Source organism: Barbatula barbatula (genome assembly GCF_947034865.1).
Source record: "Barbatula barbatula genome assembly, chromosome: 16".
NCBI lineage: Eukaryota > Metazoa > Chordata > Actinopteri > Cypriniformes > Nemacheilidae > Barbatula > Barbatula barbatula.
The window spans coordinates 6,529,943-6,551,732 of record NC_136779.1 but is presented as its reverse complement, the minus strand read 5'-3'; the positions used below and the strand labels follow the sequence as shown (position 1 = coordinate 6,551,732).

Here is a 21,790-nt window from a genome sequence, read left to right as displayed (position 1 = left end):
AATCCAGCATTAGGTCATTCTTAACCCAACAGTGAGTTCTGTCCATTATTTACCCAGCATTGGTTCAAAACAACCCAGTACTTTCTAAAGCCTAAAACATGGCTCATTAAATTGTGACAACCTTAGCAAATGTAAATATAAATATTTGAAGTGTAAAAAATATTAGGTTTAAAATAGGGCTGTTAACCTTAATGCATGCGATAAACTTTTTCAGATTAAAGTGTGAAATTTTTTTAACGTCATTAAGGCAACAAAGTTTTTCCGTCATCATTGTCTAGTGTTACATTGTATAATCATGCTCTTATTCATATACAGGCCTTAATAATAATATTATTATTATTTAATAAATAATATATGTAAAATTCTGAGAAATTAAAGTAAATCTTTTTTTTCCAATATGTCCCTTTATATTTTTAAAGTGCACGTGTCCCATACACATAAGACACAAAAGCTGTGAGAATGAGCACAATGTTTAATGTGTCCAAGTGGGCTGCAGACAAACATCTGTTTGCCAGTTCCTGTTTAACAGCCTGTGGTATAAAGCGTTAGTGTATGTCTCGACCACTTTTCCATAATCCAATAGTATTTTCTCAAGACTGGGACATTTCTCAGTGGTCATGCTTAAACAATTTGCGGAGCAACAAAACGTCCAACGAGTCATTTAAGGAGGTTGTTTCGGTTCATCAGTTCAGGAGTAAAAGATCCCCATAAACTCTGACCTGGCCCTGACTTATTATTACCCAGAATCCACCTGCCACTCCTTGAGTATCTTTCTTTTAAAGTGCAGAAAAAAGGTCAAAATAGTGTCAGTATGGAAACAGACTGATGACATCAGCAACCAAATCAACTTTTTGAACGTTCAGATTTTTCACAAGCGTCCGCTGACTCCTTCAGTGCAAGATCGAAGCATCTTGCAAGAATAAAAAACCTTGAATTATTGGAAGGACAAAAAGACAAAGTTTTCAAAGTCCTGACCCTGAGCGCATGTATCCGCCAGTAAAAACTACAACGTGGACATCCAACTTCAGACCTCACAAGAAGAATGAGCTTTAATGACTCCAAACACACTCCCTCGCAGAGATGTTTTAAGCAACCCTGCTTCTTGTTCTCCAAAAAACAAAAAGACAGGTTTTTCTAAACAAAGCTAACCCGTAAAAGCCATTGGCTGTCAGTCAAAGACAGCGAAGCCTTTTTTATAGCTGCCATTACTTAATTATGCAACAAAAGCAGAACAACAGTCTTAATGAGCGCATGAGGTTAGCCATAAAGTCCTTACATGCCTCGGGGCCTTCAGCGTGAGCTCCCTCGCTCTCCAACACAAAAAAACACGCACCCAAACACTCACATGCCAAACCTGTCAGCCACTGACATTGAGATTCTTATCAATTCACTTATCAACTTAAACACAAAACGCATTAATTAGACCAGTAAAGGATGAAGGGGGTCTGAAAGAGAAAATATGAAAGACAAAGAGAAGAGACATCTGAAAGCTTGAGAGAGCGAGAAGAGAGAGAAAACGAGAGATCGAGTAGGATAAAAGGAAAGTACATGCATATGTAACTTATGTAAAAGAAACTCAAGTCGCTTAGGACGTTTTTTGAAAACATGGTTTACTCCATAGGATTACAATGTAAAACAGACGCTAGCAGCTTCAGTGTGAACACGGCCTCACATGTGTTTATTCATGCCTCTCCTCCACCGCATTTGCTTCAAGTGATAGCGCGTCTGGTTTATTCCATTACACAAAGGTCTGAACCATAAATAACGCAGTCTACTAATAAACACATCAACACTACACCAAACTGTTTCTTGCACGTTGTATTGTGTATACAGTATAGCATTATAAGCGATAAGTCAGATTCTGCATCAGACCGAAATATTCTGTCGAAATACGACAGGGTCTAAATCAAAACTCCTGGATGAAAGGGTTAAATGTCTTTAAAGTATTGCTGTTATATATCAAGTAAAGTAATACATTTAAATGTGTAATTTGATGCATTTTTTCAAATATGTTTAGGTTGGTAAACTTCTATAAAAGACAATCCCCTTGCTACAAAACCTATATAAAAAGGCATCCTTTTTTATTTTAAATGGACACACTAATCTGGTTTACTATATCATTTTTGATTGAAGTGTAGACCTATTTAATAAATAAAGCGATGACCATCCAGTCAAGATAACATTTAGGCAATAACTATCTTAATTCAACGTTATTTCAACATTATTTCAACGTTATTTTAATGTTAATTCAATATGTAGCTAATTGTGATATCCTGCAGAGCTTAAACATAAATAAAAGAAGGTTAGATGTCAACAGTGTTGCAATGAAAACACTGTACCAATGCTCTATACCCCTGTTCTATTCATAAAGCCAAAAGCAAAGCAAACAGACTAAGCCACATCTTCTTCCAAAAATCTTACGGTTAATTTCTCCTCCAAAATAAATCCAAACACCTGAAAAGTCACCTAAGGGGTTACTCTCTCCTTGCCGTATGTATGACACAACACTCCCCAATGCAAAACACAAGGCCTGCAGTGTCGTTTATCTCCAATTTCCTCACTATTGCAAAAAACTAAATCTGTCCCAAGTATATGTGACTCAAAATTAAGGTGACTACACATTCGAACGGTACAAACACATGCAATACAGCGCCGTGCTCTCTGAACTCTCTTTCAGTGGCATAAGATGCAGAACGATACAAAGAAATGCCAAGCAAAAAGATGAAATCACATATTCATCTGCTGTAAATATTTTAGGCTGTTACAACCAGCCATAGACAGATCAGAGAGACATCAACAACAGAAAAAAGGGTTCAACAACCTGCTTTATGATGCCTTCAGCATTGAAAGAGCAACTGTGGGTCCCCGTTTGTCATTTATTTCTGCTGTATATGTGATACATTCAAGGTATTCAACCAATTCAACATGACACTCGTGTCATCCCTGTCCGTTTCTTGTGTTTCAGTATATAGAAAGGTAAAAAAGACTTGCTGTTTAATACTATGTCAACACTTGACAAATAAATGTGTCCTATGGTTTGATGGCAAAATTGAAAAAACTAACAATGAACATACATCTCTCTGATACTATTTTATATTATATAATATAAATGTTAATGTTAATAATATAAAATTGTATATCATTAACAGTTGCATGTCACACCAACACATGTACGGTATATTTGTCAACTACCATTGTGGCTACTGTTGTATTTGTCATCACATCTTAAAGGGATAGTTCACCCAAAAATTCTGTCATCATTTACTTTCTGGAGAACTCTGAATAATGATGGAACCGAACAACAGCGGTACCCATTCATGGTTGTATTGGACACATAATCAATGTCAATGGGTGACGTCATTGTACAGTTACCAACTTTCTTCAAAATATCTTCTTCCGTATTCTACAGAAGAAACAAAGCTTTTAAGGTTTGAACTGACAAGAGGGTGAACAAATGATGACAAAATTTAAATTTTTGGTTGAATTATTCATTTAAAGATCCAGTGAAATCAAAACGAAAGTGTTTTCCTTTTATTCAAAATGAGTGAGACTTAAGGTTTTCAATAAACTGATATGCTATTAAGCGCTGGGGAAAATTCGGATTTAGAAGATATAACCATTCAAACCTGACAGTCTGGCATGTTCTCTCAACCAAATCCAGAAATTCCATGACATCACGCTACACTTTAGCCTCTCGTCAAAGCTGTTGTCCAATCAAATCTGTTTTAGAATCTGTAGAGTCCTACCCCTCTTCAAATCATGATGGAGGCCATAGCTCGCCCAAAATACTGAATGAATTTGCGGTATTAGTTACCTCAGACAAACAAGAGACAAACTTAAACACACACAAACGGTCTTCAACATCCAATTATGTTGGAGAAACATTCTCAGTATTTTAACTTAATGTATGTTTTGAACACAGTGGCAAATCTTCCTGCTGACAGCATCTAAACAGCTTTGACCTTTCAGTGTCAGCGCATTAATACAGGAATTATGGCAAAAGACTCGACCGTCATGATCACTGACTCCTTGGCTGCCACTCAAAAACTTCCAGCGGAAGTTTTTATTGAAGGTGGGTAGCTGACGTGTCTCTCCTCCCCGCAGGACAATCACAGGGGCCTGTCCAGAGACAGCCGCCCGACATCAGATCAAACACCACGATGCCCTTGGAGTGACACTGCAGCCACTTCAAGGGGGGACGCAGTCACTGATCTCAGAACAGCGCGCATAACACCCTGACGAGCGCTACCTTTAAGAGGTCGGAACGACAGAGTAGGAGAAGGCCGACACTCCAATGTCACGTGTGGTGACCCCACAGAGTTTAATCATTGGAAAAGTGAAAAAGACGGCTTGACACGAAAGTACAGAAGACAGGATCATTTCAAGGTTAAAATATAAATTGCTCTGTAATAGCTACCTCAGCGTCGAGTGAAATATAACAAGCTTACTTTTCCTTAAAGAAAAAATTATGCTTACAGCGTATTTAGTAATAGTTCACCAAAAAAATTTGATTTCTGTCATTTACTAAAGGCAGAGTAAAAGTCAATTAAATTTACAATTTTATATTTTGAAATTAAAAGCAGTTGGATTCGATGGTGATCCTTGTGACTATTTCCTGATTTCCTGATATGTTTTGGCGCGTTCATGTGGTGTTCACATGGGAAAGCGACGTCGCCGTACATACCCTCTATACCGCCCACATTTCTACTTTCTACACTTAAATAGAAGCACTAATGCTGTGAGAATAATAGAGAGAAAGATTTCAACATACTGTACACTTTTCTTTCTTTCACTCTACTTTATATCTAAGGTAAAAACTCAGCACTTTTAAACATGCCTGTCCTGAGTTTGTCTGCAGCTCAAACATGTGTATGTATGTGTGTGCTTGTGCTTTCCAAAGCAGGCAATCAGCTCTAATAGGAGTGGGAGAGACACACACAGTTTAGGTGTCATTGTTACCCATGATGCTCTCAGCAGTGGGTAATGAGGCTGAGGTGCGTGTGTGCCACAGGGGTTTATCCAGAGGCCTGTCAACATTCCGGCAGCCTGCCACACACACTTTTTATTTAAATGCTCATAAAACTTTACAGCATTACACACTGACGGTATACATACTCAAAAACACGCCATTGAGCCATTGGGGCTCATTACGAAATACTTAGCTAGCACAACGCACAGTCAAAAGAGGCTCCTCCTTCAAAAATTGTTTATCTGAAACACTGTCGTAAAGGAATCATAAATCTGAAATGCAGAATTGACGTTCAGTCATCTCTCAGATCTCAGGCAAATCCAGTACCGGTCGAAAGTTTGGGCTTTTTATATAAAAAACACAAATTCCACAAAAAGGAAATATTGTATAGTCTTCAAAGTAGCATTGCGTTTTCTTAACAAAAGAGGTGCAAACTCTACACAGAAACTTTTCATACACTTTAACTTAAACAGTTATTCAGTCTCCAGACCACCTCATAATTATACAAAATAAACAACTACAATAGATTTGTAGGTATTTTAGTTATGAAATTGTGAGAATTTAAGTCAGTTTGTAATGCTGTCAAGTTTGTAAGGCATTACAAATGCAATCAAGTTGAGATTCTTTAGATTAAAACGTCCAAGGAATCCAGACATATATACATTCAGTCAGGTGTGTCCAAACCTGTACTGTATATAAAACACAGGTTATATAAAACAGGAGGGTCCTGTAAAGGTCAGAGGTAAAAAGTGTATTTGCACACATACTTTCACACTGTGATAGCTGACGGGTTGAGAGTGTGTTTGCTCCAGACACCTGAACTGAAATGTTGTGACATATTAGCTGCTGTGAGTATCAGCTATCCAAAATAAACCTGACATGTTGCATTCCTGAAGAGTACCAAAGACCCCAGCGTCTAAAAGGGCTGAGTGAGGGGTGTAACCGGGACAGAAACAGGATACTAGGTTACATCCGTAAATCTTGCAGATGAGCGTCACACACACTCAATGATACGCATTCACTATCTATTTGCAGACTAAGTTACATTGCATATAAAAACACAATATTATAATGCAACAAAAGCATGACAAATTTAAATGGTGGTGCACTAAATATAGAATCCGTGTCATTTTTGTCCGGTCAAACATAGAGAGCCGAAAAATACTAAATGGGGATCTTTGGAGGATCTGTTGACAGAAATGTTTTTATTATCTTATAATGAGCTATTTCTTTCTACATACACAGCGCGGGTCCCCTAACATGAAATTGGCCATGTTGTTTCTACAGAAGCCCTAAACGGACAAACTGCTTTTCAGAGCGTTTCATAAATACGTCATCTCCTTAGGCAAAGAAGTGATAACACGACAACATCTTAGTGTTGCAAACTGTAAAGCTTTGAAAGGCTGGGGTGGAGTGAGCCATTGGTTGCAATTTGCAACATCACTGCTAGATGCCGCTAGAGTAATACACTTCACAAATAAGCAAGTAATTTGCTCCAATGTAAAACCTAGTGAGCTGCCTTCCTGCATTAATAGACAGCTCCCTAATAAGGCATATTTATCGTATGTAGAAAAATGCAAGAAAAACCACACAACGTTGCCTAAGAAGGTGGCTAAAACGATGTAACAATTAACTTCTTGAACAAGGATTTCACAGAAGCACGCCTACAGTTCGATCAGTAGGTTTTGGAAAAGAGCAATTGTCTGAGTAAGTCAGAATCACCTGTGCAGTCACCATTTTATGTAGTCGAGCTCAGCAGTAATTTATCAAGAAAAGACACCCGGGTAAATTTACTTTGCTTTTCAAAAATCTTTGTTCTTCCGTCAGTATCCATATCAATCGTTCATTCCAATTTTGACAACAGACCTTGATGTCAAAGAAGCGCACACTTGCGTAAAAACTCAACGCGTGTGGGAGTTTTGTTTGTGAGGACGGCAGCACGCGTGTGTGGGAGAAAGAGCCGTGCCCCCGTCACTTCTCCACCCCGCTCCCTCGACTCCGGCATCCTAACGAGGCTTTTCCCCTCGCTTCGCTAAACGAGGGAGAAACCAAATAAATAAAAGAATAAAAGGAGCGCGAGAAGAGGGAAAACACACACTGAACTATAATTTGTTATATCTTTCAGCTCCAATTAAAAATAATATCAAATCTTTTTGTTCGACTTTAAAACAACACTTCAAGAGGGCCCACAAGACTCTTTCTATTTGCATCCCTCAACAGCCCACTGGTGCTCAGGAATCACATTAATTATATGACCTACATAGCACATAGTTAATATTCCAAGCTGGGAAAGAAACTGGGAGCCAATACGGCAGAAGTCTAAATTTGGAGATCTTCAGGACATCAGAGCTTTTCACTCAGCCGCCGCTTTCTGGGGTTCTCGCTTTGATCTCCTCCCTCTTGACATTGTTTGCAAATGTCTGTTTAATGGGACTGGCAAACACCAGAATACAGCCACGTTCTGCTTTTTTTGTGCCCTCCCTCCTCGCCACCCCCTTGTTTTTGTCTGCTATCACGCCGCGCGGATGACGACTCTATGAATGCCGAACAAAAGAAGACGGGAGCGAAATCAAGGAAGACATAGAGGTGACAATGTGGTTCACCTCTCGCAAAACCACGTCTACTGATCTAATCGCTGCTGGGATCAGAGCGCTTAGTGACAGGAAAGTATTACAGCTGTTTGGGATGTACAGAGTCTGAGCTACTCAGCCTCACGCGTTATGAATATGAATATTTCATAAAACCTTCAAGGGGGGAAACTGAGCGGGGCGCTCCCTGATGTTTGCGCGACACCCGAGGTAAGCGAGTGGGCCAGCAGATGCGGAGAACCCGATGACTTCATCAGTGTCCAGCCGTAACGTGGCTTCTTCAGAACACAGAGGCCTGGCTCCTGTAAGCTGGGCCATGAATATGGAGCTGTTCTGCGGTGCGGGGCTTGGTTATGTTTTCTGTCTGATATGTCTGCCCCATTCCCATTTCAAAGGGAGGTCCACCCAGGGGTTTGACTTTTTGATCTGCCTGGCGACTGACTCGACCACCTGCATGCGGTATAAGGCCCCTGGTCTCCGTGGATAGCCGGCAAGGCTGAGCAAGAGCTCAGGGGTGGGCACTGATCCCAACGTTCTCTCTCTCTCTCTCTCTCTCCATCCACAGCAGCAGGAGGTCTTTAGCCAAAATCCACCTCTTAGCAACTTTAAGACACCATCATCACACTTTTAAAGTGAAGTGATAGTTCACACAAAAATTGTAATTCTCTCATCGTTTACTTACCACAAAACCGTCTGTTTATGCCATCTTAAAAAGAAAACCTATCAAACTCCATCGAACTGCAATTTCATCGAATAGTTTTTTGCTCCGGCTTCTTGTACAAGGTCACATTGTTACCGCAGCTTCAACCCTCTCCCCAGCATGCTTTGAAGACACCACTGAGTTCGAAGTTGTGTATTAAACAATCCATCATCAAGGCAAATGTGTTAATTGCTATGATTATTCTTTAATAATATTATGATTTCTATAAGCAAGCGTGGGCATTAAAACTTAATGAGATGAGTACGACCATGACAATATAATTAAAACCCTCAGGAGTTTCTGAAGCTGTCCATTAATAATTTAGATCTAGCTGGAGCATGAGGAGGCTCAGCTCAGTAGCAGTCCGGTCCGGGAGGCCGCGAGTAGAACCGCATCGCCCATCGTGAGGTTACTTTGATTGGGGGCCAAATTACCAGACTATCACTGTTAAAACCTTTTGTAAAAAGCCTTTTGGGATGCATATGTCTTTAATGTGTTTTAAACAGATACGCAGAGCTAAAATTCACAAGGCCTATGGCACATTTTGAGAGGGCCCTACTTCCCCAGGCCAGAAAATGGATATTAATGGCTCCCCCACATCTCAGGACCTGGGACCACGTTCTCCCAGCCCAGCAGATACGTCTGAACTTAAAAACATCAGCATGGGAGACAACGTTCCGATGCAATATCCTCGGAGCGGATGTATTGTAGAGTACACAAATTTGAAGTCGTCTTAACCCACACGGCGCTCTCCACACAGGGTAAACATCTGGTGCAGAGTGGGCCTCTCTGTCTCCATCTTACAACAATATTTATCACAGCAGGCTAATGCTCTGTCCTCAACTCACTGCTGAGAGTCTATGAACCTCACCATGACAAACACAACCTACAGTAAGTGAGTGTGTAAGCGCGTACGGAGGGCAACTCTGAGAATCAGTGCAGAGGTTACGTAGCAATATGGTGAGTCAGGTTCACCTTTCTTTCGCATAATTTACGCTCGTGTCTGCACACAGCGAAGAAATAAACCGCAACATGCCAACATACATGGAAAATACAAAGTTTCAACTTTTTAAAGAATGTAAAAAAGTAGTTGTTTGTGCAAAATGCGTTCAAATGTTATGGGTGATAGACAGGGCATGGCCACAGATATGTAGGGGCCGGATTCTCGAAAACTGTTCATAAGACAAAATATAAATGAGTTCTTCAGATAAATTAATGAAAGTTTGTAAGAATATTCCCAAGCACGATTGTCAAACATTCTTTAAGAAGCTTTCAAATATTTTCTTGAGAACATATTTTTCATAATAATAAAATGACATATTCTTCTCAATGATTACCAATGCATGCTTGTACGGTAACGGTAAATGAATCCATATAAACAAACTTTATTTGTGTAACAAGCACCTTGCATTCTCATTATAGACCTTATCATTATTTTCTGACTATAAAAAATCAGTAAACCGTAAAAATTATGATTCTGAATCAATACAATACGCAGCACATGTGAAACAACCAAACACATGTATAAAACAACTTACCTTTCGAGATTTAAGACAGCTGTGATGCTATCTTTAATAATAATATTTACAGTACAACAGCTTTTGTTTCAAGAATTCAGATTTTTCCCATTTGTTCCCTAAAATCATTCAAAACCTTTTAGGATAACAACAAAATTGGAATTTAAGCCCCTGGTCACTGTGGTTTGGCTTTCTTCTGTGATGTAAGTCATCGGAAGCGAGCGCAGGCCCGAATTTAACTTCCGGTGTGTGTTTGGTTATGATATAACAATTTATATCACATTTAATTTATATGAATATTAATATTTTATTGAAAATTTAAATACATTCAAAAATACACTTTTCGGAGGTCTACCAGAAGTTGTTTGGGTTAACATTTGTTTATGTTGTTGTTGATAAAAGTTTTAACAAGCATGTATAAAATGATAGCATGGCAAAATGTAATAAAGTGAGACAGAATTACAGAGTCTATAAGGAACAATACGAGACCAAAATAATAACAGCTTACTGGCATCTTTTTCTGATTGGAAATAGCTTTCAGACACTATGTAGATTCAATGAAGCGATTTTGTCACAAGCCAAAACTGTGCTTGTTCTGAAATGGAAAGGCAAAACTAGAGAAACTGAAAGAAAAGAACAGAACAGAGAAAGCAAGCATAAAACAAAACCGGCCTTTACCGGGCAGACAAGAGGAATGGGGGGGGGGGAGATGTGCAGTGGGCCTTCATGCAGAAAGCCAGCAGGCCAATGGAAGACAACGTGCACGCATAAAACTCATAAATCCTGATTTGGGTCGCCCTCACTGCAGCACTACATTTCTTAAATGCTACGTCTGATTTAGTCTTCCCATTTGGTGACAGCTGAACTTTAACATTAATATGATAATATTGAAATAAGTGCGTGTTATTTACTCAGCGTCGAGGCGGGATGGAATGGGAGGGAGGTGGGAAGGAGCATCGGATGATGAATGATTTCTGGACAGCTACTGTGACACCGCGTGGCCGCCGCCCCCCTAATGAGACTTGACAAAATGGAGACATATGCAGAAATATTGGTTACAGTCTAGGTCTCCAGCATCCCGCTCTCTCTCCCTCTCGCTCGCCCGCCGCGCACGTTCTGATTGTCTACAGCCACTGAAGCATCTATTTCAATTGGCACTTCCTTCCTGGCCCCGGGGTTTTAAATTTAGCTGGTGTCATTTACATATTACTCTTAATCAGAAATAGAAAAAAAGAAACAAACCCTCGTCGTCACGGTTCAGGGAAGGGCGACAAGGCACTTTATAAAACGGAGATGTGACAGACGTTAAACTGAATTGTGTGTGAGCTTTCCTCTGTGCGTGTGTATGTGTGTGAGGGAGACGAATAGAGAGAAATGAGTCCGGTGGAAAAAACAAGAGTAAGTGGAATAGAGAGAAAGGCATCGGTTATCTCACATCTAGCATACAGGGAAAAAGCCAATATCTCATCAGCTTGCTGATATGAATGATGAGTTCTGCCGTTTAAAGCCGATACTACAGAGAAAGAAACAGTGGGAGGAACAACAGAGCTGCTCGAGGGCAGATGAGCACTGAAAGAGGCCGACTGCATCATGACAAGGCCCACACCGAACGTGTGCGTGAAATAAGAACTTCAGATTTTTGGAGAAATTCAGACGGCTGCCATTCACAAATGTTTTCTATATGCCTGACAGTAAATCTAGACTAGTTTATCTTGATTGTAACCGAATCATGAAAGATTTGATAGTTATCCCCAAAGCGGCATTGAACAGATAATGCCAAATTCAGAGATCCCTCATTTTGTGACAAATGGATTTCCACAACCAGTTGTTAAGCAGAACTCATTTTTACAACAACATGAACAAACGTTATGTGGCCCAAATGTGACTTCTGATAAACATCCGCAGAGAATCAATGACGGTTTGTTTTTATTTAATTGAATACAATGAATATACAAGGAAATTCATAGTAATATAAATTAAATATAAAATAAATTGTTATAATATAACCAAACAGACTGGAAGTTAACTTCGGGTCAGCGTGTGCATCTGATGAAACCATCTATATCAACTTATTAACTTTCGATCAAAAGTTTTTAGAACACCCGAGTGAAATGTTTCTCGTGATCTAAAAAGGTTTTGATCTTAAGGTGTATGCTTAAATGACGTAGACAGAAATATACCTGTGCAAATATAAACTTTTTCCATTACAAACTACAATTTTAGTTAATAAAAGGTCTGAATAGGATGACTTAGACAATCCAGGAAACCCCTAGCCGCTGCTTGATAAAATCTCAAGAGAACATTTCTGCAAAAGGTGACTACACTGAAAATGAAAAAGTTTCCTTTATGTATTCCACAAGTTATGAGCATACTATCTTTATAAAATGTGAAAAAAGTTATGAATAATTAAGCGAGTAAGTGTTCTAAAACGTTTTGACCGGTAGTGTATACGGTATACACAGTAATGTTCATCAAATTTCATCCACTAAAGGGCTTTCCGAGGACTGAAAATCTCATTTTATATTACTTAAAAAAAAAAGTGGAAACCCTGCACATTTAAATCCATTCCTCAGAATTCTGCGTACACTTCAATACCTACACGTCGAAGCAATAAGCATAGGTCAGGCAGGGTCTGCAGTTAAGATTTGCTTCAAATTGACATACGTGAAAACGGTGAGAAGGCGTGGGGTCCACCGGCAAATTGGATTTTACAGATTGACTAATTACTAATAACAAGAAATCATGCTGTCCAAATGATACATGGCAATAAGTGTGTGATGGTATAGGGCCGTTGTCAAACACATCCATAGAGAGAGCAGAAACGGTCCCTACCTTCCTCTTACCTTCTCAGCATGCCGGTCAGGATCCGAGAGCTTTTGCCAAGGTTTGCATCCGTCTCTCTCAGCTGTAGAGAAGATGGAGAAACAGTTAAGTTCAGATAAGTTCAATTTGTGCTATCAGAGATGCTAATACGATGATTATAGATTTACAATAGTGTGTCTCTAAAAACTTTCAATAGTTTTGTTTTATAAGCAAGAACGGGTGCAGTTTTGTGAAAACAGAAATAAACTCCAATATATATCAAACACACTTCTATTTTCCCTTCTTTAATAATAAATGCTGAAAAACTACCTATGTTTAGTAAATGCATTAGTTAGCATGAACTAACAATAAAAATATAGTTAAATTTTTTTAACAAAATCAACTGAGGTCCATTTTAGAAATATCTAGTTGACATCCACACTCACAGCCTCAAGTTTGTACATGTCAAATTAAATACCATATGTATTCTAAGATCTACACATACTAAAATGACACGTCTCTCTTTAGTGCATACTTCATTCCTGTCTATCATTACAATTTCTCTCTCTCTAACACGTGTACATGTTTTAAATTTGTAACAAGGCTCACATAGGGGAACACATAAGTAAAAGCCATCCATATGGAGCTATGTGTGTGTTTAGGAATGCTGACATTGCTACGGAACTGAAGCCAGAGTTCTGGCAGCGGTCAGATATGTGATTCTGGCTGGCCTCTTTGAGAAAGCCTCTGTGTCTTTCCTCGCAGTCAGCGGGGACGTATGCATGTGTGCGTGCATACACAGTATGTATACGTGTTAGCGGGCAGTTCAGGGACAGATGTGGTTTCAGGCGGGTTCTGGCAGCACCGGCGGCCCGAGAGCTGCCTGATGTCTCTCTTAGCGATGGATCTGTCCCACGAGAGATCCGTCGGCTTTTCCGACAATCCCTCTCTCCTTCGCTCTCTGAGTCAGCGGGTCAGAGGCATGCCAGGAAGAAAACACATGGCGGAGCTCTCCGTGAATTAGGTTCCCAAAACAAAACCCACAATGAAACAGATTACCGGTTGTGCGGATAGAGCAGATTCAGATTACAGAACGGTTTCTGTAAAAAGATTCACAGCAGCTTGTATTTAACCCTATGGAGTTCAAACAGTCACGGATGACTAATCTTAAAGGAATACACCACAAACAACAGCACGATTGAACCAGAAAGTGAAATATGACCAAATCAAGAGAGTTTAAAGCTAGATTTGTACATGGTGGTTGCCAGGGTGTTGCAATGCCGGGTGGTTTTTAGTCTGTTGTTGCTACAGTATCTCTTACTGTTTACATGTATCTGTTTGAGATTGAGGGCCAAGAAGTGTGCCGATTGTTAAAAGACAATCTAAAAACTCTTTCATCTGTCGTCTCCTTCGCAGGAAAAGCAGTTTACGGCTCTTTCCATCTAATGTCGTCTTATCGTGCTTTCTCTTCTTTTCTTCTCCCCATTTCTCCTGCCCGGCAAAACGTCTTTAAAGGGCCAGTCGGGGCTCCGGGGAAGGGGAGCTATTCTCCGTAGACAGCAGACCTTTGAAAGGAAATGTTTTATTTCCTTTGAAATGAGCTGCCTGCCCAACTGCCATGTTATGATCTTTAAGCATCCTTCATAAGGGGCCATCAGAGGGGCCCCTGACTGAGCTCTCTATACCTGTCTTCTAGGAAGAAAGAGAGCGAGAAACAGAGAGAGGGCGCGAGACATGCTAAGACTATGCAGGGGACGTGACAGGGACAAATAGATAGAGTGATGGAGTGAGATATGCAAAGGTAAAGACGATTACACAAGCAGAGGGAAGCAAATGAAATAAAGGTTGAAGTGAGGCAGGGGTGAGATAAAGAAGCGATGAGAATGTGAGGAGAGATATTTGATACTTGCAGGGGGGTGAGACTCAAAAAAGCTCACCACAAACAGTTCTGTATATCATCGCCTTTCATACTCATCTTACATACGTCTATATTATGCTGTTTGGCTGTGAGCCTAATCGGTATATTTGGCCAGGGAAAAATATATTTTTTCAGATATGAAATATAAAATCCCCAAAACTATTTTTTGTTCCCCCCACATTGTAAACCCATCAAAGCCATGGAATAACACAAACGTTATATGTAATGTTATATTTTACCATCTTTAGCCAGCCTTTGAATAGAATCGTACACTTCACATTTTATCATCCTGCTTCATGAGGTCCAACCCGGGAAGCTTTTTCTACAGTACTGAAGGTATTTCCATCTATGCTGGACTCGTATTTACTGCTTTTTATTCATTATTCGAGTCAACAATTTTGAACATATCTTTTAAATACAAATTCGGTTTTCTAATAACGTAAATTAATATGTTGGCACAATTATTTTTGGCAAAAAAAAGGAATTTCAAACATTGAAACATACATATTCATATTAAATGATTTTTAAGATCATGAGTAACATTTTTGTCAAGTTATCCTAAACATTTGACAGGTAGTCTTAGCGTATAGTGTACTTTGTATTATACAGGAAGGGAATTCAAGTTGACATTCAGTTAACGTTTTGTAAACCTAGTGTAATCCAGTGCACACAGTCTGGAGTCCACAAACATCTTTTTGATATCCGTCCAGTACATTCGGAGACAAAGCTATGGAAGAACTTACAGCATCACAGCAGGCGGAAGACTCAAGAACAAACCCTTGTTCTGTCTGGAGGTGTTTGTGTCCAGCTATGACTGTTCAGACAGTCTTACATCAAGTGTGACTTCACTGCGTGAGACGGGACGACCACAAAGACCTCTTATTGGCACTGTGCTCTGTGTCAAGCGGTCTTTTATGTGTCCAATACATTCGATAAATCATTGTAGCAGGGATGCTAATGTGCACAGATACGTAGGGAGATTAGGGTGGTCAGGGTGTGCAAACTGGTGAGCTCCTGTATTCCTGTCAAGGCTCTTAAAGTGGCCCTGCAACTGTGTTTCATGCATTCTGACAGGAAAATGTTAAACTTGTGGTCTTCTCATGCTTGACGTGGTCAACTTGTCAAAAAACTAGTTGGACGTATTACGTACTATTTCTGTGCTCGATACCCTCCCCCAGTGTTCATACAGGCTTCGGAAAGTTTTTTTCGAACATGAAAAATCGCTACACAACAACTTTTCTACCGGAAAAGCACGCCCACACATCAACCAAAGAGAGTGGGACAAGAAGCATGCGCACAAGTCGCTTTCACTTGTGTGCAGGAGAGAGAGAGAGATAACTATGTTCGTGAAATTCTGCTGTGTTTGTCTGTTCACTGCATTTGGGTGATGAATGTTATAAAAACGGTGGATATAACGCTGGATTTGGAGATCGTTTGGAAATAATCGTACAGCTGTATCTGTCTTTTATAAATGTGATCAAACTAAAGACTCTGTGGATATTTGAAGGGTCCGATACTATTCAGTAAGTCCTCAAGATTAACTTGAGATATGCGGAAGCTCTTTGTCATATGGTAGCTTTCATGTCATCTTTAAATCTAAGATCTGATCAACATAAGTGTTTGTAAGCCTGTGTGCCTGTCTGTAGGTGTGTTTGTGGTCATAAGCTCACCCGATCTCGGGACCTCTGGATCTTTTCGCGGTCACTGGCGAGGTTGGTGAGGATCTCCTGTCCAACTTGCTCTGTAGAGAAAGATCAAATAAAAAACAGTTTGAAGTAAAACTCTTTTATAGACATGTGTCATCTTCCATAGATCATGCATGAGTGTGTATTGGTACCACTTTTATGAAAAAATGTCAAAACAACCCTGATGCCAGGGGATCCCGAAACACAAGTTACTGAAACGTTTTTGCATATCCCAGCGTGTCGCATCAGCCCAGGCCAGATCGGCACATGCAATATTCAGCTGCTTGCTTACAAACGCATCTCATCTGTCATGATGTAAACCCATTTACGGCACTCACTTAGACATCTGTAACATGTCGTCTGACAAGCTCACGGTCACTGTCATATGCGTCTCCCAAAAGCTCCAAAAAAACAAAACAATAAACAAAACACAATCTCACCCTCCCTTTTGCGAAAACACTCCACTATAAGTAGAAACCACATTAGCAGTTCGGAGAGGAGGAGAGTAAAAATCTTTGCATAGATCAAAGCTTTGCTTTCAAATGCACCAAACAATCACAAGTAAACAACACTCACGACTGGATTACACTACACAGGTGCAGCGCCGAAAGAGCCTGCGTGTGGCGTTACGCTTGAGGAACAGAGAAATGGGCTACATCTGCGCGCTGTCTCGCAATGACAGAACAGTACAAAAAGAAAGAGACCGAAACAAGAAGGCGCACGGGCCCATGGCTAAACACACATCTCTTGCCTTCATTAATTTCCAATCAGAGTGGAGACAGATTGAAGGATACTCAGATTAGATGGAGCAGTCACACCGCAAAGTGACAGATAGGCCAGATTAAAAGACTGAATACAGATATTAATAACAATCATAACCGCGGCCGACGAATACAGCCGCCCACATGGGAGTGGAAATCTTGTGTAAAGAAAATTAAGCACCGCTATCCGTCTCTGTCCGGGGCGAAAGGGGCCTTTAAACAAATGAATGTGACACGGTCACAATGGCAACAATGCGGCGGCTATGCGACACGCACACACGAAGATAAAGAGAGGACGCGCTCGCTCGTATATCACTTCAGATGATAGATGAGACCGTTGGCATGAAGAAGTCTAAACGCAAATGAAACAATCCTGTCAGCGCCCTCCGTTTACGCTCGACCAGCAACGAGATATAAATAAACATACGCTTTCAGAAATAAAAACGCACGAGAGAAACCTCTTATTGGTCAAGTTTGAGCTGAACTGGTACAGTTATTCTTGGTATTGAGTCAATGTCTCCCATTCCGGTCACTCAGCTGTCTCTGTCAACCACGATTGTAGGTACTCAATCGTTCTGGAGAAATTCAAATGAAATAAAAAGCGAGATGAGGAGACAAATACACTTAAGAATGATTTCTTTAATACAAGTAGCAGAAGGGTTAGCTGACTCCACCAGTGCATCTGAATAAAAGCTGTTAAACCAAACTGTATAATGCAATGTTCCTGCGGCCAACACGCTGTAAAACACATTACGGTCTCCAGTTTCAGTTCCCCAGTGCATGAGCCCAAAGATAAATATTTCCCTTAGTTGTGGGACCACAAATTGATGTTGCCATTAGGAACGAGCCCTTAATGCACACACACACGATTAGAAATATGTATGCCACATTCCCAGGAACTTCACGAACCCGCAATTGCACGGCTCTTTCCACACTTGTGTAACGTTTATATATCCGTTTGTCTCTGTTTCACTAATAATCGGATTTGTCAGTCGTTCTTCTTTATCCGTATATTTGTAGAGTAATGAGAGTTGGAGAGGAGTGTAGCGGTGGAGGTTTGAGCAGAGAGAAACAGAGGAAGTGAGATGCTGTGTTTGGATGGAGAAAAACAAACACACTGTTAAACGGGGGGAAACATGCACTGTGTCCAACTAAAAACATCTATTTTCTATTATATAATACAAAAATCTGTAGAAAAATGTCGGTTAACTTTTTCGGTTAACTTCTCTTTAAGGTTGTCTCTGTAAGGAACACCCAAAAATTAAAATGCTGTCATCATTTACTTAATCCAAACCAAATATACATTTCTACATATTTGGAAGAATGCTTGTAACCAAACAGTTCTTGGCCACCATTGACCACCACAGTAGGATAAAGTTCCCCAGAACTTGCTTTACTACATTCTTTAAAATATCTTCTTTGGTGTTCAACAGACCAAAACAAAATACACCGTATAAAGCAATTCTTCCTACTATGGTAGGTCAAAGCTGGCAATGATTCGGAACAACTAAAGGATGAGATAATTTTTGGCTGAAATGTTAAATCTTAGTTCATGTTAATTTCAGCATTTGTTATAACATCTTAAAACCAAACGTTGTGTCTGTTACCATGAGTTAATTCATCACGAACTATTAAATGACAAAGTGTACTGACATTAACTAACATTAAGTAAGGGACAATGTACGGTCAGCCGTTTGTTATCGCAGAAATAAGCCCTGACAGTCTGATCAGGACCCGACGCGAAGAGAAGGGTCTTGTATCACACTCAAGGGGCTTATTTAAAGATAACAGCCGCCTGCTTGTACATTATCCTGCTTATTACACTTGGCACATGAGAAAAACAACAGACATAAAATGTGAATTTGAAATATTTTATTTGATTTTTTACTGAATGCTTCCAAGAGGAAAAGCCGTTCACTTTCGGCGTTAAGGTAAGAATGACATTCAAATGTCTCATGGATAGTTCTTGTTTGTCAACGCGTTTATTGATGTTAACAAATACAGTCTTATTGTAAAGTGTTTTTACTTTTTTCTATGATAAAGATTATTCTAAACCATCGCTTATAGACAAAGCTCTGTTTGTTATAAACACGAGCACAGGCGTAGCTAATAAACATAACCAAGCTGATATATCAATACGGCACACATTACATTTAGATCTCCGAGGTCATTATCACGTACAAAAAAAAAGTCATTTTTATGCCTGGGATGAATTACGGTCAGTTGTACGTTTCACTTCAGATGCTTGTCTACGTAATGAGGTGCTAATTAATTATCACACAGTTTAATGAAGACGCTGACATTCCGTAAATTGCGTGTAGCTGTGAAAAACACGGGCGAGAGGAAAACGAAATAAATAAATAAATACCCCCATGCTTATGTTCACAGCTCATAATGATATAAAATATTCTTTCCTCGCTTAAGGCCCTATTAACAATTTAAATGACCCTGACGCCAAGCTTTTCCACAGGCCTGCTCTAGTTAAAGATCCAGATCCCTAAGGCCCATTTAACAAGGATATTACTAAAATCTATAACAGCGCCATCATTACCGATGGGCTGTTTATTAATGCAGTCGTCTTAGCCGCTTGCTGACCACCGCTTACAGACCTTTGCTCTAACTGCTGTGCCAATAAGATCATATGTGGGCATACTGTGCTGTTTATTCTGTACATGTGGAGAGATTGAAACTGATCCTGCGGAGAGGTAAGGTGGAATTATTTTGGACCCTGTAATTGGATATGATCAGGGCTGTGCGTTAACTTTTTTTGCACATAGCACCAGTGCTACAGAGTTTTAAAGTTTTGTAGCACAGGCCAAACGGTTGGAGCACAATTATACGTCTGTTATTACCCTCAAGTGATCAAATAAATAGATAGGTGACTGAAAAAGGACATTAACATTATACGAATGGATCAATTATGGCCATATAATGTTTAGTGTTTACCAAATTAGTTTTTTTCCTTAGTACAAAGTTCATTGTTTTATCATCTGGTTAAAATTAAGCTGACTTTTATTTTGGCGGGTGGTCGCGAAGGCGCTTCAGAGCTTTGACAGTAGCTTCACTCAAACAGCGAAATGCTTGTAAAATAAACTTAAAGCAACTCTGTGGATGAAGTTCACGTGTTCATGTCCTCACATAGGAACATACAGACAGATCTAAGAGTGTCAGGCTTGTAACATGTTAAAGTGTGCAACTCATTCACCCATAGACATGCAGAACAAGCGATGACATTTAAATTGTAGAATTCAGCTTTCGTGATTCCTTTCATGTTCTCCCGCATCGCGCAGCTCATAGGGCTCTAGATCATTGGACTCGATGCCGTTTTAATTGCAAAATAACGAAAATAAATAGTGGTGCACTATTAGTTAACTTCAAACGCGAACAAGCACAATGACCAATGCACTTCACACAAACAAGCGGCTCTGTCTAATGCACCTGCCAAACTGTATCGCACGAGTGCGACACTATTAATTTGATTCGTAGCACAGACTGATTTTTTCACAGCATGTGTAATATATATGTCGCATGGTACAGCCTTAGATATGATGTCTCTCTGTTGTGTTTGAAATGTAGAATAAATTCAAATTAGGTCAAACTACTGATGTTTAGATCTTTGATCAAATACGAGTTTAGTCATCTAGCTTTGGTATAGTTTCAATTGTTATGAAACTATGTGCAGAAATATGAAATATTGCAATGTCTAGGCAAAAATAATGTTAGATTCATACAGAGAAATCTCCGAAACCTTTTGGCCAAACCCGCAATTCCTACATCTGCAACGCTTTTCCGTTTACATTTCTTTGTATCTTGCTTTTTTAAGTGTTTTCCTTCTACTTCACTACTTTCCCATGATTCCACACATCTGAAACATTGTGTTACTGCAGTCAAACTTACTTTCATCTTACTGTCTCACTGTCTTTCTTTTCTGTATGACCGACCGTGCCTGTCCGCCTTTGAGCCTGACCTGCAGGAAGATCAAATCACTCAGGACATCTTGGAGGTCCGAATGTCACTCGTTTTCATCCCTCTCTTCCCGCCGGCCGTTTGCAGCAAGACGGAAGCAAACGACACCGGGGAAGAGGCGTTTTCCACCTCTCCGTTTCCTCATCTGTCAGTCCATCCACCTCTCCTCAGCAGACACATATAATTGGGCACATCATCAATTTTACAGCAGCTGTTTGAGAGCAAGTCTTTTCTGAGTTGTCTGAAGGCCTCTGTCTGTCCCCAGAGCTGAAAGGGTACATGCCCTGACACAGGCTCAGTCCCCGGCTTCGGACTGCTTTTTATTACTGTGTGCAGCCACTTTTTGAAGGTTACCACACAGAGTTCTATCTGGACACAATCCACAGACAGCCAAATGAGAGCAAAAGCGCCCAGGGGAAGAGTAAAGGCAGGTCCAACACCGACTGTCCCGCACACACACATGGAAGATCAACGCAGGAACACAGTTCCTTTCTTTCAGTTTCAGACAAGATAGTCCCCCATCTGGGAGCAAAAGTGCTGAAAGTACTTTTATTATTTGGTTACACTATTCAACTGCTGATCCCAACAAATGTGACCCTGGACCAGAAAACCAGTCTTAAGTAGCACGGGAACATTTTGAGTAATAGACAAAAATACACTGTATGGGTCAAAATGATAAAAAAAATATTTGATGTCAAAAATCCTGAGGATATTAAGTAAAGATAATATTCCATGAAGATATACTGCGATTTACTGCGATTGTTTCTGCGCAGTTCTTCAGTGAAGTACGGTGACATTCCGCTGCGTCTGCGTCTGGGTGCTCTTGCGCAGAAACTCCAAATAAGTGCACCAGAAGTACAACACCACGAGTAGTTCCAAAAAAA

The 21,790-nt window shown here is 40.0% G+C and overlaps 1 protein-coding gene across 4 annotated transcripts in view; it reads right to left on the bottom strand.

Annotated features, from left to right (window-relative positions):
• vti1a (vesicle transport through interaction with t-SNAREs 1A) overlaps positions 1–21,790 on the bottom strand; it is a 107,255-nt gene that overhangs the window by 24,734 nt on the left and 60,731 nt on the right. For 2 of the 4 annotated variants that reach the window (XM_079476173.1, XM_079476172.1), the window contains 2 exons: positions 16,165–16,235; positions 12,618–12,679 (listed from right to left, as the gene is read on the bottom strand). In XM_079476173.1, the coding sequence (XP_079332299.1) occupies positions 12,618–12,679; positions 16,165–16,235 (133 nt within the window). Of the gene's footprint in view, positions 1–12,606; positions 12,680–16,164; positions 16,236–21,790 lie in introns of all 4 variants that reach the window. The other 2 variants (XM_079476175.1, XM_079476174.1) reach the window with 1 other exon arrangement.